The sequence below is a fragment of the Notothenia rossii genome (genome assembly GCF_949606895.1).
Source record: "Notothenia rossii genome assembly, chromosome: 5".
Taxonomy (NCBI): Eukaryota; Metazoa; Chordata; class Actinopteri; order Perciformes; family Nototheniidae; genus Notothenia; species Notothenia rossii.
In genome coordinates, this window is record NC_136903.1 from 16352913 (window position 1) to 16373481 (window position 20569).

General features: G+C 42.4%; 1 protein-coding gene across 4 annotated transcripts in view; it reads right to left on the minus strand.

Moving 5' to 3' along the window:
* roraa (RAR-related orphan receptor A, paralog a) overlaps positions 1 to 20569 on the minus strand; it is a 224550-nt gene that overhangs the window by 20562 nt on the left and 183419 nt on the right. For 2 of the 4 annotated variants that reach the window (XM_079683221.1, XM_079683219.1), the window contains exon 3: positions 14312 to 14494. The exons of the other annotated variants lie outside the window; for them this stretch is intronic. In XM_079683221.1, coding sequence (XP_079539347.1) covers positions 14312 to 14474 — 163 coding nt within the window. In that variant the 5' untranslated portion in view covers positions 14475 to 14494. The remainder of the gene's footprint in view (positions 1 to 14311; positions 14495 to 20569) is intronic. 4 annotated transcript variants of the gene reach the window in all.

Below are 20569 nucleotides of genomic sequence, written 5' to 3' on the forward strand. Positions count from 1 at the left end.
TGCTCAGGTCTGGACCCTCGCCCTGGGCGGCTTTTTGGATGAACTCATGCGTACATATCTGTGTTTGTTTGTGTGTGAGGCCCATTAATATTTCAAAACCGCCCAACTCTAGATGCCTGTACAACACAGCAGTGCTTCTCTCTTTATGTCTCTCCCTGTATTTACTTGACTGTTTTATTGAAGTGCATTCTGACACCCTCTATGAGGGGGAGCAGGAGAGGGGAAGATGTATTCCCAAACCGCAGCGCAAGACATCTCTCTCAATGTCTCTTTCTCCACCGGCGTAACAGTAATTTGGGCACTAATTTATGTATTGTTGTGGCAAAGATTGACGAGCTTCCTGACTGGGAGTCTGCACGCCTGCACTCCAGGGGAAACAACAAAAGCCTGGGTTTACCGAGCAGACGAGCACCATGAAGGGTAGCATGTGTGCGGCGCTGCTCTCCCCTCCCATGTCTGCCCCACCTGAGCTCAAATCTCTCTCTCTCTCCCCATCACTCCGTACCTCCCTCGATCCATCTTCCCCCACCTATCCCAATTTTGTCTGTGACTGCAGTGACAAGTGAAGTTGTGCCCGGGTGCTGGGGACCGGAGGGCACGCCCCCTCCGTGTGCGTTTGTGCGTGCATGTGTGCCAGGAGGGAGAAAGGCTCACACTGTTTACTCTGATGGCAAAATACAATCTGTAGACAGCACTCACTTATGCATTCTATCAGCCGGAAAAAAATCATTTACATGTTTTTGTCTAACTATTTAGATCATTTGGTTTGGGTCCTTCATATTTTCAAATGTGATAAACCCTCTATTAAACGACATGCACTTTTGAAGGGGGATGGACGTTTTTACAAGTCAGAGCCAGAGATGCTTGTGCATTGTTTGCTTGACTCATGCATTGTTCAGCAAGGCATTGGGATGCACCGAAGCTCAAGATCACTGAGGCTGAAATCACACAGGACCGACTGATTGACTGGTGCAGGAGCCGCTGTTTGAATTCTAAGCTCTAGCTGGGGATCATGTGATGCTTCTGATCCTTTAGTCTGACCACTTGCACTAAGCAGGCATTGGTTAAAGCCTTGATTGTGGTACAGTGCCTTAGTTAAGCACCTCTCAGCTCCCCATCTCCCTGCAGGGACAGCAGCCTAGTCGGCTACTTTAGAAAAACACAGGAATATATAAATAATGAATCCCTCAAAACATCCACTGCAATTACACGCAGAAACCTTTACATAACAACAAAGAGCCTTGTTCCATTGCACCAGGGAATTTGCTACTGCCACACTGTACAACTTCCTTCCTTCTATAATTGCTGCATTAGTATGCATTTTTTGTAATACAACCAGGATTCTGCTGTGGGTTTTTGAATTTATACTGTTTCACACAAAGAAATCAAAACTTACACCCATACAACTTCCTGCATTGTCTTTTTGCCAGAGGCTTGACAGAGTATACGAGCATTTTATTTTTGCATTTTAAAGACTTGAAAAGTCAATGTTTGGATGCTTCAGTGATGGTGGATACTGGGGTGGAGTAGTGGGGATAAAAGAGGCGGGAGGCTGGGGGTCCCGTCTCATGCTGTTGCTCAGGGTCAGTGGGTCAGAGGCATGCAGCCAGAACACACATGGAGAGCAGGCTGAATAGTTCAGCTGACAGTAATTGTCCCTCTGTGGTCTCCTTAGGAAAACATGTTTCCAGACAACGCAGGCCGGCTGCACGGGCCAGATAGTCATCACGATCTTGATTTGCTCCATCGAAGAGGGAAGCTCTGCATGAGCCTGCAGTTATGGCGCAAGTCAGAATTTCCATTGAACATGACATCAGCTGAAGCCAGCTCAGCGCGGAAATGTAGCAGATACATTAAGTGAGAAAAAAAAACCCCACTATGATTGTAATGTCATCATGTAATGTCTCTCCAAAAAAATACATAATAAGGAGCCACAGTGTAAGATGTGCATCTATTAAAAACTTCCCTTTGAAAATTGTTATATTGTTTCAGGAATATAACAGGAATTAGCATTTCTAACTGCAGATAAGATTATAAAAATACAGATGCTTAAGACTACATCCTCATTGAGCTCCAGCTTTACATTGTGGTGTTCTTCCCCACAGCTTGTTAGTGTTTATATATCAGTGTACATCATCCTTAATTGTTCATAATAAAATGGGCATCAGATTGTAAAACTTGAAATTCACAAAAGCTCCTAAATCATGTAGAAATGTATCTTATTATTTGAATTTATTTTAACTTGCAAAATGGAAATTCAGTTGCCAAAACAAGCAGGTCTGTCTGCCTTTAATATCATCTAAAAGTTATTGTATTTGAGTTTAACAAACGCTGCACACAGCCCTGCCTTTCCTCCACTGTTCTTTTCGGCTGCACTGATGAGCACTTTTTACAGAAGCTCTGACATTTTGCTTGAAGGTCTTTGGTTTTCATCAGCTGAAAAAGAGCAGGCAAGGACAGGGAAGATGAATGGCATCAATGGCTAGCCGATACTACCAGGGACGTGTGATTGAGACAAATGAGCCTTGTTTCATTAGCTGGTGATACTGAATCCTGCTGCTCAAAGATCCAGAGCTTGATAGAGCTGAAACTAGAGGCACCCAACCTTTCCACAGATCACCGGTGTCATGGGGCCCGAGAAGAAGAGCTTTTCTCAAAGAGCCTGCTTCACTGCGCTCACTCGTTCCATTTTTACCTGGACCTCTTTTGTTTTTACTATAACATGCTGGTATCCGGCCTATATTTTCCAGGCCTTCAAATATTTTCCAGGCCCATTTGTCCAGGTGCAGGGGGAGAATATAAACGAGACAGAGCAATTATCTAATCCATATACAGTGCCCTAGCCTATTAGGGTCTTAATAAGTGACTGGGCTTACTTCCATCATGCATCTATCTTCAATGCTGCTAAATATACAAAATGATTCAACTGAAACGTTTTGATCGCAAACCATGTAAAATCTTTACTTGCAAAAAAAATAAAATCAATCTGTTTATTTCATTTTTCTCCTGGCAGTATCAGGGGCGTGATAAGTAGACTGAGGCGATGAATGTCAATGGCTTGCTTAAGTGTCAGCAAACTGCTATGTCACACCAGTAAGTGTTTATTTAAATGAGCATCAAGTGATATTTGATGGGCTCGCAGCAAAAACATGTGAATATATTATATAGATATATCTAAAAACGGTTGTGATTTGAGAAAAAAGTTTATTTAATTGAGTCATTACAATATTTTAAATTAAGTTACCTTTAATCATTTATGCTTCTTTACCATGGGGTTTAAAAATGCATTATCATGATGCTTAAAACGAGGCCTGGCTTCTATAAACGTTGAGTTAATACAATATTTTCTGCTCTCACTGAGAAGATGCGGAGCAACACAGCGTGGTCCTGCCTCTCCTCCAGTTGTAGCAGACCGTATGAAAGGCATTCCTAGACGACAGGGGTGCACGAGGAGTGTCTACTGCCACACAGAGTTCACAGACTGCTTACAGCATGTGAGGCATATTCCCTCTGCACTGCTGTTTTCATAGTCCTACAAACACTGGCCTGGTTTTGTTTAACATGGCAGGATTAAGCAGCCATGCGCAAAGCATGCCTTCCTCCTTGCACGCTTTTGCTAACAGTGGAAGGCCGGAGCGCTCGCAGCTACCTTTTGCGAACCCAGCTTCCCTGAGTGTCGGTGAATGTGCCATGGTGCTCTAATCCCAGGCAAATAAATAAGTGCCAAGATTAATGATTGCATAAACTCATCCCAAAAGCTCTAGAATAACAATCAGCTCTTCAGCCTTTTCTGCTACCGCCATTGCAAAGGCTGTTTGAGTCAGCTGACAGCGAGTATATCCCTCCTTTCTTTCCTGCTGTCTCAAAACAGGGAATTGTCCGTGCTATGTTGCTTCATTAACGACAGGAAGCTGTCAATATTTCCACAATGGAGTAGGTACATGCAGCGGTGCACTACGAGGGCATTTTAAGCCAGAGCAGGACATATGGTCTCTCGCAGATCTTCAGCCCTCTGCTAACCAAGGAACTGCATGTCTGGCCCTCAGCACCTGTCTGTCTTAACACACACGTTGATGGCGTAATAAGGACGGGAAAAAGTGACGATCCAACGCAGTCCTGATTAGTTAATAAATAATTACGAGTTTTATAACAAAGCCATCTTTCACTTGGTGTGAAAAAGAGATTCAAGATGATCTCTTGGAGGACATTAGAAGGGTGTGCATAGCAATATATCACAACTATAAAAGACCAAACAAGGCCATTAAAAGGACATTAGGAGCACGGACAGTCCTCTCATCCCTGCCATCCCTGGTCTGCGACCATAAGGCGAACGCTTTGTGATGAGGGGGACGCAGTGGAGACAAGGTGAAAAGAGAGAGAGAGAGAGAGAGTGCAGTCCACTGGTCCAGGGCAGGGGAGCGTGGGACGTTCAGATGAAGTGGGAGGCCCCTCTCCAGGAGGTTGCTCCTCAGCATGAAGGCAGAGGCAGTACCCCGCCTAATGAGGGGTGAAGTGGAGCCCCCTGTGGGACCCCCTCAGGCACATTCATTAGGAGATGAAAAAGCGTTTCCCGCAGCACAGCAAGTGGCTGCCTTTGCTCGGAAATGTTTAATTTAGGGCCATATGAAAACACAAGGCCACACTGGCCAGGTCGGCTACCGTGGGTCACACAGGGCAGTGAGATGGAGCTCCACTAAACGACTGTGCAGCATTACATTATGTTATTTCCTTTTGAAAAGGTTTAGGCTTACAACATTCAGATTATTTAAAGGTCAAGTGCGCTGATACTTCCAACTATAAATTAAAAGTCTGTTGTAGACAGGCTATTATAGAGAAAATGTGCTGCTTATCACAAGTTTAATTCCCTTCAATGCATTGCATTTTGTTGCATCTTTTCGGCTCCAGGCTAAAATAATAGATTCATTTAGCCAGTGGTGGTTTGTGGAAGGGAACCAAGGATTATGGTAATGCGGCACTGAACGCTGCAAGCAAAATACAGTAAAAGAGAAATTGCTGCAGTAGGAGACACAGGAAGAATATCGGAGAGGTTAATTTATATGATTGCTCAAATCTGCATTCACAAATGCATCTTGAAAATCTCATATCGCACAAGGTATGCTGTTTGTAGAGACAATAGAAAAGACAGTGCTTCTTTCCTTTCACTTTATGAACAAGGGCATTACAGGGTATCAATCTATAGTGATTCAAATACATGTGCGCTTATCACAGCCGCTTATCCTTGTTCCCGAGGAATCCTCACATTTATTAAGGCTGTCTTCTTGCCTTGTTAGATATGTATAACCAATCTTCTGTAATTAGCAACTGCTAACCTTTGGGGCGCTAATCCTCCATGAATTGTGGATTTGTACATCAAAGCCCACACTCTCCCATATAGCTGGTGCTTGAAATTACACTCGATTTGAAACCTGCAATTATTTGTATAGCATGGATGCAAGCAGTCTCCTCTTTTATGTCTCTGAGAATCCCGTGGGTTTGCAGTAAAGAATCCTTAATCCACTCCAATGGAATCCAAATATAGAGTTAACACTACCTCCCTAAAATGTAGATGCACAGCCAAGCGTCTGCTGTGCACGTAAAGTGGAGAAAGCTTCTCTCCTTTTTTTTCCCTTTGCGTAGTTAAGATTAGATTTCTATATGCATCATATAAGAAGCAATGGGGATTGCCCAGGGTTACGACTCAAGCAGGCTCAACAATGGGCCATGGCTATGCTTGTGATGTTGTCCTTTTCATAAGCAAAAATTGGACGTTTATTAAATAATCAATGGTCTCGCCTCTTTGTTTAATGTAATCACATGTCCAGGCCTCTGTCGACGGGGTGAATGCCCAGCTGTTTAGAGTCAGCTACAATTTGTACTCTCTCCCATTCAAGGCTAGGCTAAATCCATTGTGCAAGGAGGGAGAGATTATAGAGAGGGAAAACAAGTGAGATAGCTTCCCACACACGGGCGCATAAGCACACACACACACACACAAACTTGATGCTTTTGCAGGGAGGATGCCTGAAGCATTTATTTTCTTTAATGAGAGACAAGAGTCTCACATGTGTCAGTGATGCACAGCATGGGAACAATAGCATGGGCTTTAATTCCATCAATCTACTGCATTTATCCTTGTATCACATCAATACCTGTCAGTTAGGCAGGATGAGATAAATCATGTCAAGCAGGCGGAGGCAGGGCCACACTGAGCTCAGTAAATATGCAGACTTAAAACTCATCCTAAAACTCGTGGGGTGAATGCGGTTTCACACAGTCAGTGACAAATTTAGAGCATGGGTCTTAAGCGAGGAAATACAAGAGATTACCTTGTGAGACAACATGACACAAAGATCATCCTTTCTGCACCTACTCTAGTAAGTGATTAAATAGCTATGAATTAACAATGATGTTGTTAGGTACTTAGAGGAAACGCTACACCTCGGCTGACACCTAAGCCTCCATGGAAATCTCTTTACTTACCTCACAGCAACAAGGATCCAACAGTTACATTATTTTACTATCCTAAATGGGAACTGACACCCCACCTTCCGCCACCTGACATTAAATGCATAATCGGGCAAGGAGCCGTTGAATGACATGGAAAACTTGACTGTGAGAAGCAGCATGGAGAGCCATACAGCTCATCCTTGAGTGTGTATGTTCTGTATGCGCATGATGTATAGCATTTATGAATCTGAAAAATACCAAGCAGCGAGTTCTTGAGAAGTCTTCCCCACGTATGTGCAATAACACCAGATTTATCATCAGATAAAAAAACATATAAAACACTTCGAAGATTGGCTTTGAGCGATTGCAATAACCCTGCAGGCGGCCAAATGATGATTTATGTACTTTGGCTTGAGAGTGCATGGGGCAGTAATGTACATGTCTACGGTAGCTGGGCTCCTCACTGTAGCATAGGAGCGACTCAGAGAGAATACATTTGGTGCAAAATTGCTTCATCTGTTTACAATTCCATTTGGAGTTTATGAGAAAGACAGGCAAACACAGCCTGATATATTGCCCCTGTGTCACGGCATGGCAGGAGCATCCACACAAAGATTCATCTCTCACTTAGAAGCCAAATGATACGTCTAATTTGCTGCGAGCACAGTTATTTTTAACCTCTCCAGCTGTCAGATAATGGAGCTTGACTGTCAGCGCTGGTGTGTGTGAGTGTGTTAAAAGGTTGCAAACTCTTTTCAATTTACCATTCCCTTTGAGTGAATTACAAAATGCACATTCCCATTAGTGCACCTGATTGACATTGCTTTTTCTTTTATCACAACCAAAGGGGGGTTGGAAAAGAGTTGACTGTATTAAGATGGAGACTTCCAACAGCAATCTAAATTTGGTTTTCACAGGCTTTTCTATTTTTTATTTTTGCAATGCCTTGAAAACACTTCAGAAATCACACTGAAGTGAAGGTTGTTTTTGTGGTTGTTACGACTATCCCGAATGATCCTTTTGCGCAGCATGCTCCGGTACCATCATGTACAAATCCGCTACTTTGCCTACCCTCTATAATTGTTCCTACATTATTCAAACCCCATTTAGGAAGGTGAGTCGTTTTTCAGATTGGCAGCTTTTATTCATTTAGGCATTTCTGTCTGACAAGAGAAAAAGCCAACTCTAAAAGCAGCAAAAGTTCTAGCCTAATGCAGAGGGCTGGTTACATAAGGCCATTGGAAACAGTTCTTAATCAATGAGTTGGCATTGGACTGCAGGCTGGTGTCAGTGGTTGCGCTGATGTAATTTAGATGGACACTAATAGATTCCCCAGCCTCTCTTTATCTAACATAGGTGTGAATGATTGCACCATCATTGTTAGGGGACATTCAACATGTCTAACAGGCAGCACTGGTTAAGCTGCACTGACATAATAAGGTAAAAGGAAAACATCATGTCCTTGAGGCATAGGAAGATCCAAAGAACATCACACAGGGATGGCAGTGGGCAGCCTCACAGAGACATGGACAGAATCGACCAAGTCACTTCAGTCTTCCTTTACATTCGCAAACCCTCTATCTTGAACTGTTTCAGTATTATATAGAACAAGTGAATCAGTCAAACACCAACAAATGGTATTGTTCAAATAATGTTATTGTTAAATAATAAATGGCAGAAGGAAAACCATTGTTAGCCTCACACAGCTATCTCATTTTTCTATTGTAAACATTTATCCAGTTAATGACTACATGTCCACTGTTCCAATAACCAGCTGACCTCTAATGTTTGCTAACTCCAGCTTAACAGCGTGTTATGTAAGAGAAGTGGAGAGGACATGTGGGGACTGAGCTCAGTTTACTTCCAGCAGGCCATCAGAGGCAGCCGCCTGCTTTGCTCCCTGTCTTTGTGTATCATAGTGCTCCTACCAAAGGTAAAGCATGCTCTTAGTGGGCAAGGACACTTCACATTGACCAGGTCTGACTTCAGCTCTAAGGTAACTCAACAAATACAAACCACACACTGATGGCACAACCCCAGCTTCTCTCAGCCCAGTCCTTACATGAACTGTTATAGAATAGTTCCTGACCTCAGTGTTAAACTATAATCTGTGGTTGTTATTGCCTTTAAAATCCCTGCAAGGAGTTGTATCAGAGCAAAAAACTCCTCGAGTATGAGAAGTGGAAAAAGAAGAGAAAAAAAGATATTGTAGTACCCTGAAATGTGGCAAAATATCTGATCCAAGAAAACAGTATACGATCAGGTTGCTTTTTTTTTTATTTAAGACTCCCTATATTTGGAGTAAAATGATATGTATTCAGTCATATAGAATCTTGTTATTTGAAACAGGAATTAAAAAATCATGAGCTTAGTTTGAAAGTAAATGTGTTCTAAAACAAAAAGGGGCATCATCTTTTTGTATTCCTTCAAAAGATGCATGCTTATCAAAACTATATTTTTGCAAATAGGCTGATGTTGCACAATGCTGCTCTTCTCCAAAAACCTGCTGAAAAAGCCTTTATGTTTTCTAACCAAGCACTCACAAGTGAGCAGCCACTGTATCGTTAATATGCTTCCATATTGGCAGTGTCTCCTGCTTCACTTCATAGGCAGCTAAGCTTCATACTCAGGTGCCAACAGTAGTGTTCTTCAAGGGTTACATAAGTAGCAGCTAATGGTGCTGGGTCAGTATTTGGGATCTAATCCTCAGCGGCAATTTGATCCACAACAACAACAACTTTCTACATGTTACCCCGGCCCAGCAGGAGACACAACACTCTTTATGAATCGAAACAAATCATATACAGTGTGACTAGAAGGAAGAATGATTTCTCTCTCTCTCTGCCTTCTTGACACGCTAGATCCATTTCTCTGCCTGTTCAGTTGGCACAAACATCGCCCCGTTACAAAAGAACACAAGGCTTGGGGAATTTTTCTAGGAAACCCGTTGCCGTTCTCCTCCACGCTTGTTAAATTACAGAAGAGGTCGCAGCAGGGGACTTCGGAACACAGCTACCAATCAACATCGGCAATTCTCCTGGTGTGTTTGTCAACATTGATGCCATGTGCAATTGGCGTAATTGGCAGGTTAGAGTTCGGCAACATACTGGACGTCCTTTTGGCGCGCACAGGGCCATGTCATTAAAGGGACATGTTTCTGGAGGCGCTGCCGAGGACACGTAACACACAAGCATGTTAGGAAGACAGCTCGCCTGATAAAATGGCTGCCTCTTATCTCTACTATGCATATGAAAGGCTTATGCCTTCTCCCTGACAGACTCTACGCCTCATCACCACGGGATTTGCCCAGATACACCCGAACAGAAGCTCGGAGAAAAACAATGTATCACATGTATAGCTTCATCTTAACAATGTCAACTGATGTTTGTGTGCTTGCGTGTGTATCTGTGTGTGTATCTACACACACATGCTCACTTAAGAAAAATACAGAGTGAACATGAACTCACCAAAGCTGATTTAATGCTAGTTTGCTTTGGATAACATAATGTGTGTTTCTCTCCTGCCCAGTAATTCCCAGTTTATTGGATGCACAGGGAGCTTGCCATTCCTGGAGCAAGCATCAATTAACTCTGTAATCTGTAGTGAATGCTTGATATAATAATGATATAGTATCTATAATCACCATGATGAGGTGGGGTAGAGTGTGCAGAAAAATAATCGTTTGTATCATCACCGCTGGGTAGCATCATTATTAATCTGACAGCACTCATAAAGCGCTTTGTCTGTTTTCTCTGATTGCTCTTTTACTACCAAAATAAACAACTTGGCTCCTTTGAGTTTCAGCAGTATAATTTGCTGGAACAGCAAAGGCATTTATCTATAAATTTATTTTCAATTTGAGGTAAGCTGCAGTCATGAAAGCTAAATCACTACCAGGGAGAAGATTATTCTAATTACTAACCAGCTGTCGCGCATGCTGCATGAGCACAGGATGTGTCAGAACAAGGAGCAACCAGTAATCAGTTTCACTGAATCATTTGAGCACACATTTACATCTTGCACTAAATGTAAAACATGAAATTGTCTCCATTTGTATGGTAATGTTGTAAAACTAAAAGAAGCGTATACTGTAACACAGCGTGAATGGATCTAGAAACACAGATTTTATGGTCAATTTGTGATGCAATCTCCGAAGCAGAGTGTTTATTTGCAGCTGAAATAAGGCTCCTGATATTTGAGTTTCCACTCAGATTACCCTGAAGGATAAATTGACCAACTGACGGCATGCTGGAGTGTGACTTGTTTACGATTAATGTAATGTTTATTTTAAATAGGAAAAAGTGAGTCCAAAGGATCCAGCCACACAGAAAGCTAAGAGAGGCAAAGTAGGAGAATTTTCTGTCTTTTCCGAGCTATATGTGAATTAGACCATAATGCGAGCATGGCTCGGTCCCTGGGGTTTTCTTTGCCATTTTGCACTGCTAGCGCTGCAATCCCCCTGACAGGCCTGTTTATGACTGCTCTGCTATCAGAGGGCTGAGCAGAGCCAGGGACGAGCCTTCATTAGAGATTAAAGTGACCGTCACAAAGTCCAAAATTATCGCTGCTTCCCACAGCAAGGCGGGGGGAAACACTGAATAGGCTTAAGCTCATGCATCAACAACAACTCAGTATCAGACGGATCCTCTGCTTAACACACAAGTTCCTTTTCAATTTCAATATGCATTCCTGAATGACATTTAGAGACATCTTTTTAATTGGATAAAATCAATCTAATGGCTCCGTTGGCGTTAAAACAGAGATGCATTTTGGCAAATACCATGCATGACATTACCTTTTTAAACAGAAGCACTTGAAGAAAGAATATGTGCGCTTGAGCAGCCACATTGGTAACTAAGACAAATAAGGATGTATGGCACGATATCACGATCAGATGCATTTTCTTGCCTGTTAAAGCTATCATATAATTTCTTCTGACCACTGAGGTTTAGAGTTGAGCTGCTCGCTTTTAGTGGTAACATTTATACATCTCCTGATCCAGAGCCGCTGGACATTATTACTGATAGGAATGAATAAAATGAGGCAGAATCTGTGCAGCTGCATGGAATTCCTGGCTTTCTGACCATATCCACTCAAGATGTCTTCCCCTCCAAGGCATTGTATGCCATGTACTCATCCGTCTCTTTCCAAAAACCCTCATAGGACTCACAGAGAGGAAGATGTTACTCTTTTATAACCATTCTGCGGGGAAAACTCACTGATGAGTTTAAATTCGGAAAATGATTGAGTTCTTTTACACCTACACAGAAGGGAACAAAGAGCAATGTAACGCATAACAATACTGCCCGAAAATAATGGCAGTCGGAGGTTAAACAAAGCAACAAAGCCGTTATACACATTACGCACCCATTCCTCCTTCCATCAAAATTCTTGCTGTAACTCCAGAACAAAGCAGCTATTCTCAGAGGAACATGAAAGACAGACACCTGTCAATCACAGCTCCTGAGACTCTATATTTCCCGTGTCAGAGGCTGCAGTATGGAGAAATGTGCAATATTCTGATAATATTTCATGCAAACTAATGCAAGTCAGAACACTTCCCTGCTGGCCAGAAGGAGGGGAAATGAGAACAGGTAATTATCGGATTGCCTCAAGGCAAGAAATGATAGAGATTGCAGAGAACGGGATATTTAGTCCTGCTAATGAAGGCCCATGTTGTGGGAGCACCAGGAAGGGGGCGCAGAGGGAGCCAGGCTGAAGCTCAGCAGGAGGTAGCGCCTGATAAGACCATCTTACATAATGGCCGCATCCAGGCCCAGCTCCCTGTTCCTCATGTTCTCTCCCATCCACTCTGCATGTCCGGCCAAGGGAGCGTAACATTGCCTCGGTATTTCATTTCACAAAACATGACCATTTAATATGTTAATCCACACCAAGTATTAACATTTACAATGTTGAGGGGTGGGGGCTGGGCCTGTTTACAGATGCACTGATGCAGACAGCGGTTGCAATGCAAATGGTGACAGCAGCATGTTAAATACAGTTTATTATGTTAAGTATATTGTTTCTGATCATATTCACTGAAGAGAGATTTAGTCATTTGAGTGATGGATCACCTCCCCACCTTGCTCTGTCCATTTAACCCGACTGAAAGGTTTAGGTTCGCCCATCACGACAGACATACTTAAAGCTCTGTAAAATAAAAAGAGATTGCTTATTTTGTATATGCAGCACTTCCCCCGGACGGATATGAAAGTTTAATCATGGCATTAGGATTCACAGGCATTCCCTTGCCAGACCTGCTTGCAGACATCAGAATTGCTAATTTGCTAGTTTGCCCAGGAAGAGCTGGCTGCTGGGTGAGGAGGGGATGAATGGAAACAGGAGTCTGATTTGTCCAGATAACCTTGAATCCCAATGCTCAGCTTCCTGTGGATGTACGGAGCTCAATCAGTCCCTCTTTATCATGTTGATCTGAGCCTCAGTCCAGCTCAGCTGCCGCACAGCGCCGCACTCGCTCTTACCTGACTACCGAGAGTGTCATTAGACAAAATCACTTCCTGCTCTCTTTCCTGCCTGTTCTTACACAGCCATTAACTTGCACTCAAATGTTGTGAATGAAAAATACTGCAAAAAGTATTGCTTTTGAAAGCAACCTTGGCTCTGCAGTAATGTCCCAATCAGATATCTATATTAAGCCAAAACAAAGCCTTTGACAAAAATCACAGTAATCGTGGCTCGGTTTCTAATCTGAATAATTAATTTCTATTGCTTGTGATGAGGGGCGACCGGAGACCGACATGATAAAGAAGAAAGGTCCTGACAGGGTTATGAGTCAGCAGAGATGTGAAATTCAAATTGGCCAGGCTAAGCAGTTTGGAGCTGATGGTGATTCGAGTAGACTCACTGGTCAGCTCTACAGTACAGTACAGGAGCCCAGGGCTGAGAGATTGTGCAGTTACTCATGGGCACAGGTGCTTTATCAGCAGACCACATGTAAGGGGTGAAGCTGGAATAATTGTAAGCTTCATCCAATGATACGCTGTACTTTCAATGTTACAGTAAATTATAAAATATCTTCATCCAAACAAAGCTTTCCATTCTTTTCTTTAACAAAACACATCTTTATAATTAACAGTTCAAATGCTGCCCAGACTCTGTCATGGAGGACCTGCGCTATTCACAAAATTAAATTGTAGATATATCATTGGCAGGGGAAGATGAAGCAGCGGGAGCAGGACTCTCACTGTTTTCTGTCACAGCCTCAGCTGTGTGCACACACTCTCCTTGCACACTGCCATCTTTCACTCAGCCAGGCACTTGCCTCCTCGCCCACTGCGCCAGCCAGGCCCGGGCAGCACATGTCACCGCCAAACATCCATTTACTCCCTGCAGGACTCCTGCGTATCTCAAGTGGGCCTGTCATTGAGACCTGTTGAGATTTTACTACACTGTATGCCCGGCACACAGGTATAAACATGTTATTTGTTCAGGTGCACACACAAATACACACAATTCACATGATTAAATGCTTGGTTCAAAATCAGCTTGGATAATTTCTCCGGTAACACCTTGTCAAGCTGACTGGCTAGACTCAACAGAGGGTGGTAATTGCATCCCTGTTGAGAGGCCTGTAGCCTGTGAGGGTGTGTGTGGAATTACTGTACACACACGTCCGCTAGATTCAGCCGGTTATAGCTGAAAAACATGCACACAATAGCCATTATTCACTGTAAATGTGCAGCTGCAGGTCTATGTGTTCAAAGGTTCAAGCTGTGAGAGCAAACATACAAACATTAATTGGCTAATATATGAGCAGCATGACCTGATGACCAGAGATATGTTCTCTCTACAAAGAGTCCCACCTCCAACATCTTAGCCTGGAGGCAGGTTTAATGCTTACCTGCAGATGCTGCCTTTGTCTTTGAAGTGGAGCGATGGATGCAGCCGAACAGATGGAGATGTTGGATGCTTTCAGGAATTATTAATGGCATGCTATGATCCCACATGACCTTCAGCAAATAGTCTCCCAGCACTGGAGTACACAGGCGGCTCGGCACATCCATATTGTATTTAGACAACACACCTGGGTCAATGGAGGAACACCGAGCCTTCATTACTGTACTTTGAGCTCCTGTCGGCAAACGCTGCTTCCTTTGCCACTCAGAGGCAACACAAAAGCATCCAATCACATTAAACACAATCATATGTTTCAGGAATAGATTTGAGATTTATGCAGCAAACACACTAATTCCTTAAAGCTCAATTTGTTTCTCCCACAATGGGAGCCATACACTGGAATTAATCTGCAGAAAGCCTTTCCTGTAGTTTTAAAAATAAACCCTTCATCATTGAAGGCTTTTGTGGTTGCTCAAGGGATATGCTATTGTGACATCAAATCTATCTAACGAAAGTACATCAGTAACAGCCATAACATATCTGTTGCCTATGGATAGCATTATGTTTACAGTCAGAACTGAACAATATCCGGATTGCCTTGGAGAGAAACTGAGATGCTGAAATACGCCTTCTTTGCTTTCCCTTTTATGTGATAGAACCGACAAATACAAACTAACAAGAAATCAGGAAACTTGCTTATGTTTATCTGTAGAAATATGAAATGATTACAATGCTGGAATAACTTCTTCCTGACATTGATGTCAGGTAGGAAATAGTCAGAAATGTATCTAACGTTGGACATATAGTTGTATTGTTTTCTACGTCTACTTCAGGGAATTACCAAATTATTGTTTAGATCTTCATAGAACAGGTTTTTAAAACATCCCATCCTTAAAATGTAGCTTTTTTTTTTTTTTGTAATACATTTTATTTACATGCCAATGCGTGCTGTTAGCATGTGAGATCAGGGGCTGCTACTAATTATTCAATCAGTAAGTGAGACTGCCCTCCAGGCACATTCATGTAGAAACAAAATTCATTTACAATGGATGCAATTAAAGCCTGGAGCTGCTTTGATCGCTGGCAGAATTGTTACGCACCATATTGAGGCTTTGTTTTACTTTACTGTCACACGCTGATTCGAAAATTGCTCCCAATAGTTAGGCAAGCACCTTGCGTGGTGCATGACTGCTACTGACGGGTTAATGGGTGAATAAATATGTAGAGCTTTTTTGCCTTCTGATGGGAAAGCAAAAGTTAGGATTACAAGAAGATTACAATTGAAAAACATTTAACTGCACACGTTCTAATGGATATTAAGTTGTATTTTACTCGAGATCTCTTATACGCCTTTTGACAAGTCACATGCTATTAATTATAAATAAGATTATTTTATGTTGGAACCATTTTACAATGTTTCTTTACAAAGCAATTTCTCTATGCACAGCTGGCCCTCCCAAAATCCTTTGTTTTGCACGCTGCTCTTTAAATGCACATATGAAAGATACATGTTTGTTCTGCTTTCATGAAGTCATGCCTCAAAACATAAAAATCATAAATAATATGCATATCTCAAGGCACAGTATGGCATAAAAAGGCATATCAATTAGCCACTTTATGTGAACATGAAGAGTACATTGCAAACTCTGAACTGAAGCTGCAACATATGCAGCAATGTGACTGTTTTACACCTGTATAGGTTTAATTGGGGTTATATGGTTGCTGTATTAAGGGGGAATAGCTGATTATTAAGATGAGGCAACAATGCCCTGCTATGTTTGTACAGTATATGCAAGGTCTGCAGCCTTCAGCTTCTCGAGAATAAATACTGTGGTGGTGCTCTCATAAGACACTGCATGTCTTCAAAGAACTACATCTAAGGGAGGAATTGATCAGACACTTTTTCTCACACTCGGTAAGAGTAGAAAGGAATAAATTATTTGAACAGTGTCTATCTCCTTATATATACCACAGCCTCTGATTAATTACCTAAGGGCTCTCTAATGAGAATGTGTAAATGAATACAATGTTAATCTACTATGTACTGTATACCATGTTTACTCAAGTTTGCTGAGGCTCAAGAAAAAACAAAATCCCTTATGTATAAATTATAATAATCCCACATCAAGAGAAAAAAAAAAATCCATGCTGAGATCAAAGCAGAGCAGTCCGATGCAATCATGTGTCAGAAGATAAAAAATAACTTCCTAACCCACTCAAATGGGCAAGGTATGTCAAACGTACAGTAGTTTGACTCTGATCATCCTCATTTTGAAGGAAATCTGCTTTACCCATCCACCATCATGCCTTTTCTTGTTTCCCCTCTTTCCTTTGGTTTATTCGCAGTGACAGCTAAATACGATTCAGAACAACAAGGCTGATATAGTACGAGAATAAATATAAAGACTTGGAATTCTCCTGTGCTTTATGTAACAAAAAATGTCATTAAAATTATGATTTAACAATGATAACCCTGTGGTTAAGCTATTTATTTCATAAAGAAATATTCCTAAAAATGCTGTAGCACGCATACATTCATAGATGTACAAATAATTAGATTTTATACACATGCAATTAAGACATAGTAACAAATTAAAACTAGAACAAATCAAATACAAGCAAGCATAACCTTGGAGGACCCCTCCCCAACTTCTCAGACACTGTGGTTTAGTCTCTCGCACGGAACATATTTTGTGGCTTTCATCACAGCAGTGAAACACCTGGAACCTTTCATTTACACGAGACAGAAAGAGCAATAGCCATTTGTTTACCGGGACTGATGTTGGCACATCTGGAACTATATTAGCTTAACTGTTGGCAGTAAAGCCAGGCTCCGTTACACAACATGCAGTAAGCCGGCGAATACAAATACACAATAGCAGAGGACAGTTGTCTTCCTTAGGTTACTAGTGGATGCATATCTTGTAATTCCGGCAATATTTTGGTCGTAGTGGGAAAATGTGCAGTATTTGTATTTTCAATAGGCGACAAAAGTTTCAAGCATTTAAGCAATAAGCTAATTTGTAAAACTGTGGGTGATGCGTTTGACAGTTGGACGTCATTAGCAGTGGGCTCTACAGCTTTGATAGTAATTGAGATTGCTCTATTTGGGCAGATTCCCTCCTCTGTTGCCCCAAGTCACACATTAAAGAGATTCAAACAGCCATCAGCGCAGAATGAACAGGACTGTCTCCCTCTCATATCCAACTATTGACAAAAACAGAACTTAGAGACGACAGCCACTGATTTGTAACTAAGCGACAGATCCCTGCAAGCAAATAAAGCAGGAGTGCCAGTCTCTTCGCAAGAAAAACTCTATTTGTTTCCTTGTGACAGAAATCCGTTGAACACCACATAAACCCTTAAAAGTTTACACGAGGACACAATTTGGAGAAGCTATTTCTTTCAATTTATCTGATGTCTTTGTCCTATGTATTGGATTCTTGGAGCTGTGAAAATGAGCAAAGGGAGAGCATTTTTACATCAGGGATGAATGTCCTTTTTCTTCCCAAATGAGGCTCCTGCAAGAGGGTGATCATACGCACATCCGGAGACTTTGAGCGAGGGTCTTTGCTGATGCTGCAGTTGTTGAGGCTGGACCAGGCTGAGCTGAGCAGCCAGGTTGACAAGGACCTGTGCTCAGCACGAGGAAAGCTCTCATCCAGAAACAAGAAGCCCAGGGGAACAAAGACAACAATATGCCAAAACACCCACTTGAAACAACAAAACAGCCCAAAAAGAGTCAGTGGTGTGTGATTGCCAGCTGCACTCCACATTACCAGGCTCTCTGAGAGTATCTCAGCAATTGCTGAGAGCTGTAGCATCATCTCCAGCTCCTTAATCAGTTCAGTCGGAGAGGGATGGATCCTGACATGCAAAAGGCTCAGCAGCACGATGGGGAATAAACTCATAATCAGCAATCAGATATCCCACATTGCCAGAGGGGGCGGGGAGCTCATCTCAGATAGGTCAAGGATCTCTCCACAGCCAGTTAACCCCTTTACTCCAGCTGGGAAACATGCACGCTTTCATTGTCTAGGACGCGCATTGTGTATTGTGCTCTATTGAGATTGACACGTGCAAAAGGGATGCATTTTTTCTTTCTTGTTTAAAACTGAGTAAATACAGTTTCAATTTGAAAACATACTCTACAAGCCCATAAATGGAGTTGGATTTCATTAAAGCACCATGTCCCTGAATAAGCCATGTGCGGAGCCTTTAAACAAAGTTCATTGCCTTGCACATTCTACTTCCTTTCATCTTCGTAATTAGCACTGAAACAGCATTTCTTTTATTTCAAATGAATGCATGTACATACAAATCAATCTTAAGCAGACCGTTCTAGCAAGGCTGTTTTTCTTTGTTATTTATGATGATCAAATTCCTTTCATGCATCTTAGTTGGGGTGAGGAGGGCCTAACGCTGCTAACCTTGAGAATTAGGTTTTCCTTTGGCCTGCACCGACTCCTCAGGGAGATTCAAACTACAATCTGCTGCAGCAGTCAGAGATAAATTAGGAAGCTGCTTCAACTTTGAAACTCTGTGGTAGAGATTATTCATATCATTTATCTTTCTTGAAGAGCACCCCCTAGTGCTCAGGAGGGTTTTTTCATCATTGCAGTGTAAATGATGCCTTCCTACAAGTAGAACCCCTAATGGCCTCTGCTGGGACATGTAATCAAACGCCTCAGACACTTCTCTCCCTGTTGTAATCAAGCGGGGGAGTGCATGTTGTGACAATCTTTGTTATAATGCTGCCTGATCCCTCATCTCATCAAAATTCCATGCACTTCTCATTTTTCTTTCTTTGTTCCCTGCCAGGATCCCTAGATGCCGCACTCGCTCTCCATGGAGCGAAAGGCGAGTGTGGCTTAGAATGCTGTGACCTCTGACCTTTACCAACTCCATAACTCTACAGAATGCTGCAATCCTGGCAATCACTATTTACAGTTAGATTCCACACACGTCCATTATGTGCAACCTAGGTAATCACTTTCAATGAAGATCACAGAACGTGGCCGCACCATAGCATACGAGCTGAGTAAGCCATAAAGGTGACAGCTCTTATCAGTGGCTGTCACCGAGAGCTCTTTTTTAGTCACCTTAGGTCACATTAACACCAGAGATCTACTCCACTCTCATCTCACCTCTGCAGGGCTGACACTGGAGGAGGATAAAGGTGATACAGCACACAAACAATGCTTCTCTTCTTGCCTGCTGCCGGCAGGCTTGCCTAGCAGGGAGATCTGATTACAACTGAGAAGAGAGCAGCTTGGTGTTTCATGGAAAAGCAGGTCAACTGGAGAGTGCTGTCAGAGCAAGGGAGTCACAGGCCTGATGGAGGAGAGGAGAAGCTATCCGACACAGCGGGGAGAGACGGAGGTTTGTCTCCAGCTGTAAAGTAATGGGCTTTATTTACTCTGCCATTAAAAACAGAAAGGTGATGGAAGTGAGTGGAGTAAGACTCTAGGGAGAGATGCATTAGTGTTGTCTGGTGTTCCTGCTCACCTTCTACCTCTTTTTGCGTTTTCTCCTGCGTCTCCCTCTGGCTCGCACACAAGAGACGGAGCTGCCCCACTGCCAACACCTAACTCCTTATGTGTTTTTCTGTCCTCAGTGTTTGAGTCAGACAAAACGCAAAATCAATAATGCTTTTTCTCCCCTATTTCCTCTTTGATGCAACTTCAAAAAGCCAATGGGCAGCCCTCCAGAGGCACACAGAGGAAAACAGCCAATGGTACGAAACACGCTCAGAATAAAAGTACAGCGGGGAAAAACTTTCACCAACACCCTTCACTCTCTTAAAGCATTTAACTTCTAAGCCCCGAGTGGCAAACCTATGAGGGTAAAACAGGCCACATGAGGCTACATTTGATTTTTTGTGAGTAAGTCCACGCTAGAGTATGTACATACAAACTTTGAATGAACACAAAACGTTAGTATGTAAATGAATAGGGTTTAATCCTTACTCTTGATTGCAGTTACAGGAATAAAGAGACTAAAAAAATGATTCTGCTCCATGGACTGTGGTATATGATTATCTAAGGAGTGCTGACAGAGGGAGAATTCTATCAGCACCTAAATGCTGCATGACAAGGAAGCACTTCAAAGGATCTATAAGTGACTCCTGAAATACTGAGTGAAAGTTAAGCAGGAAATGACTCTTAAGTTAGAGGCATTTGACTAAGCCATGCAGCTCGGTGTTTCACCTGACTGGGGAGACAAATTGAGAACCCAGATTGAACTCGATGTGAATGTTTCA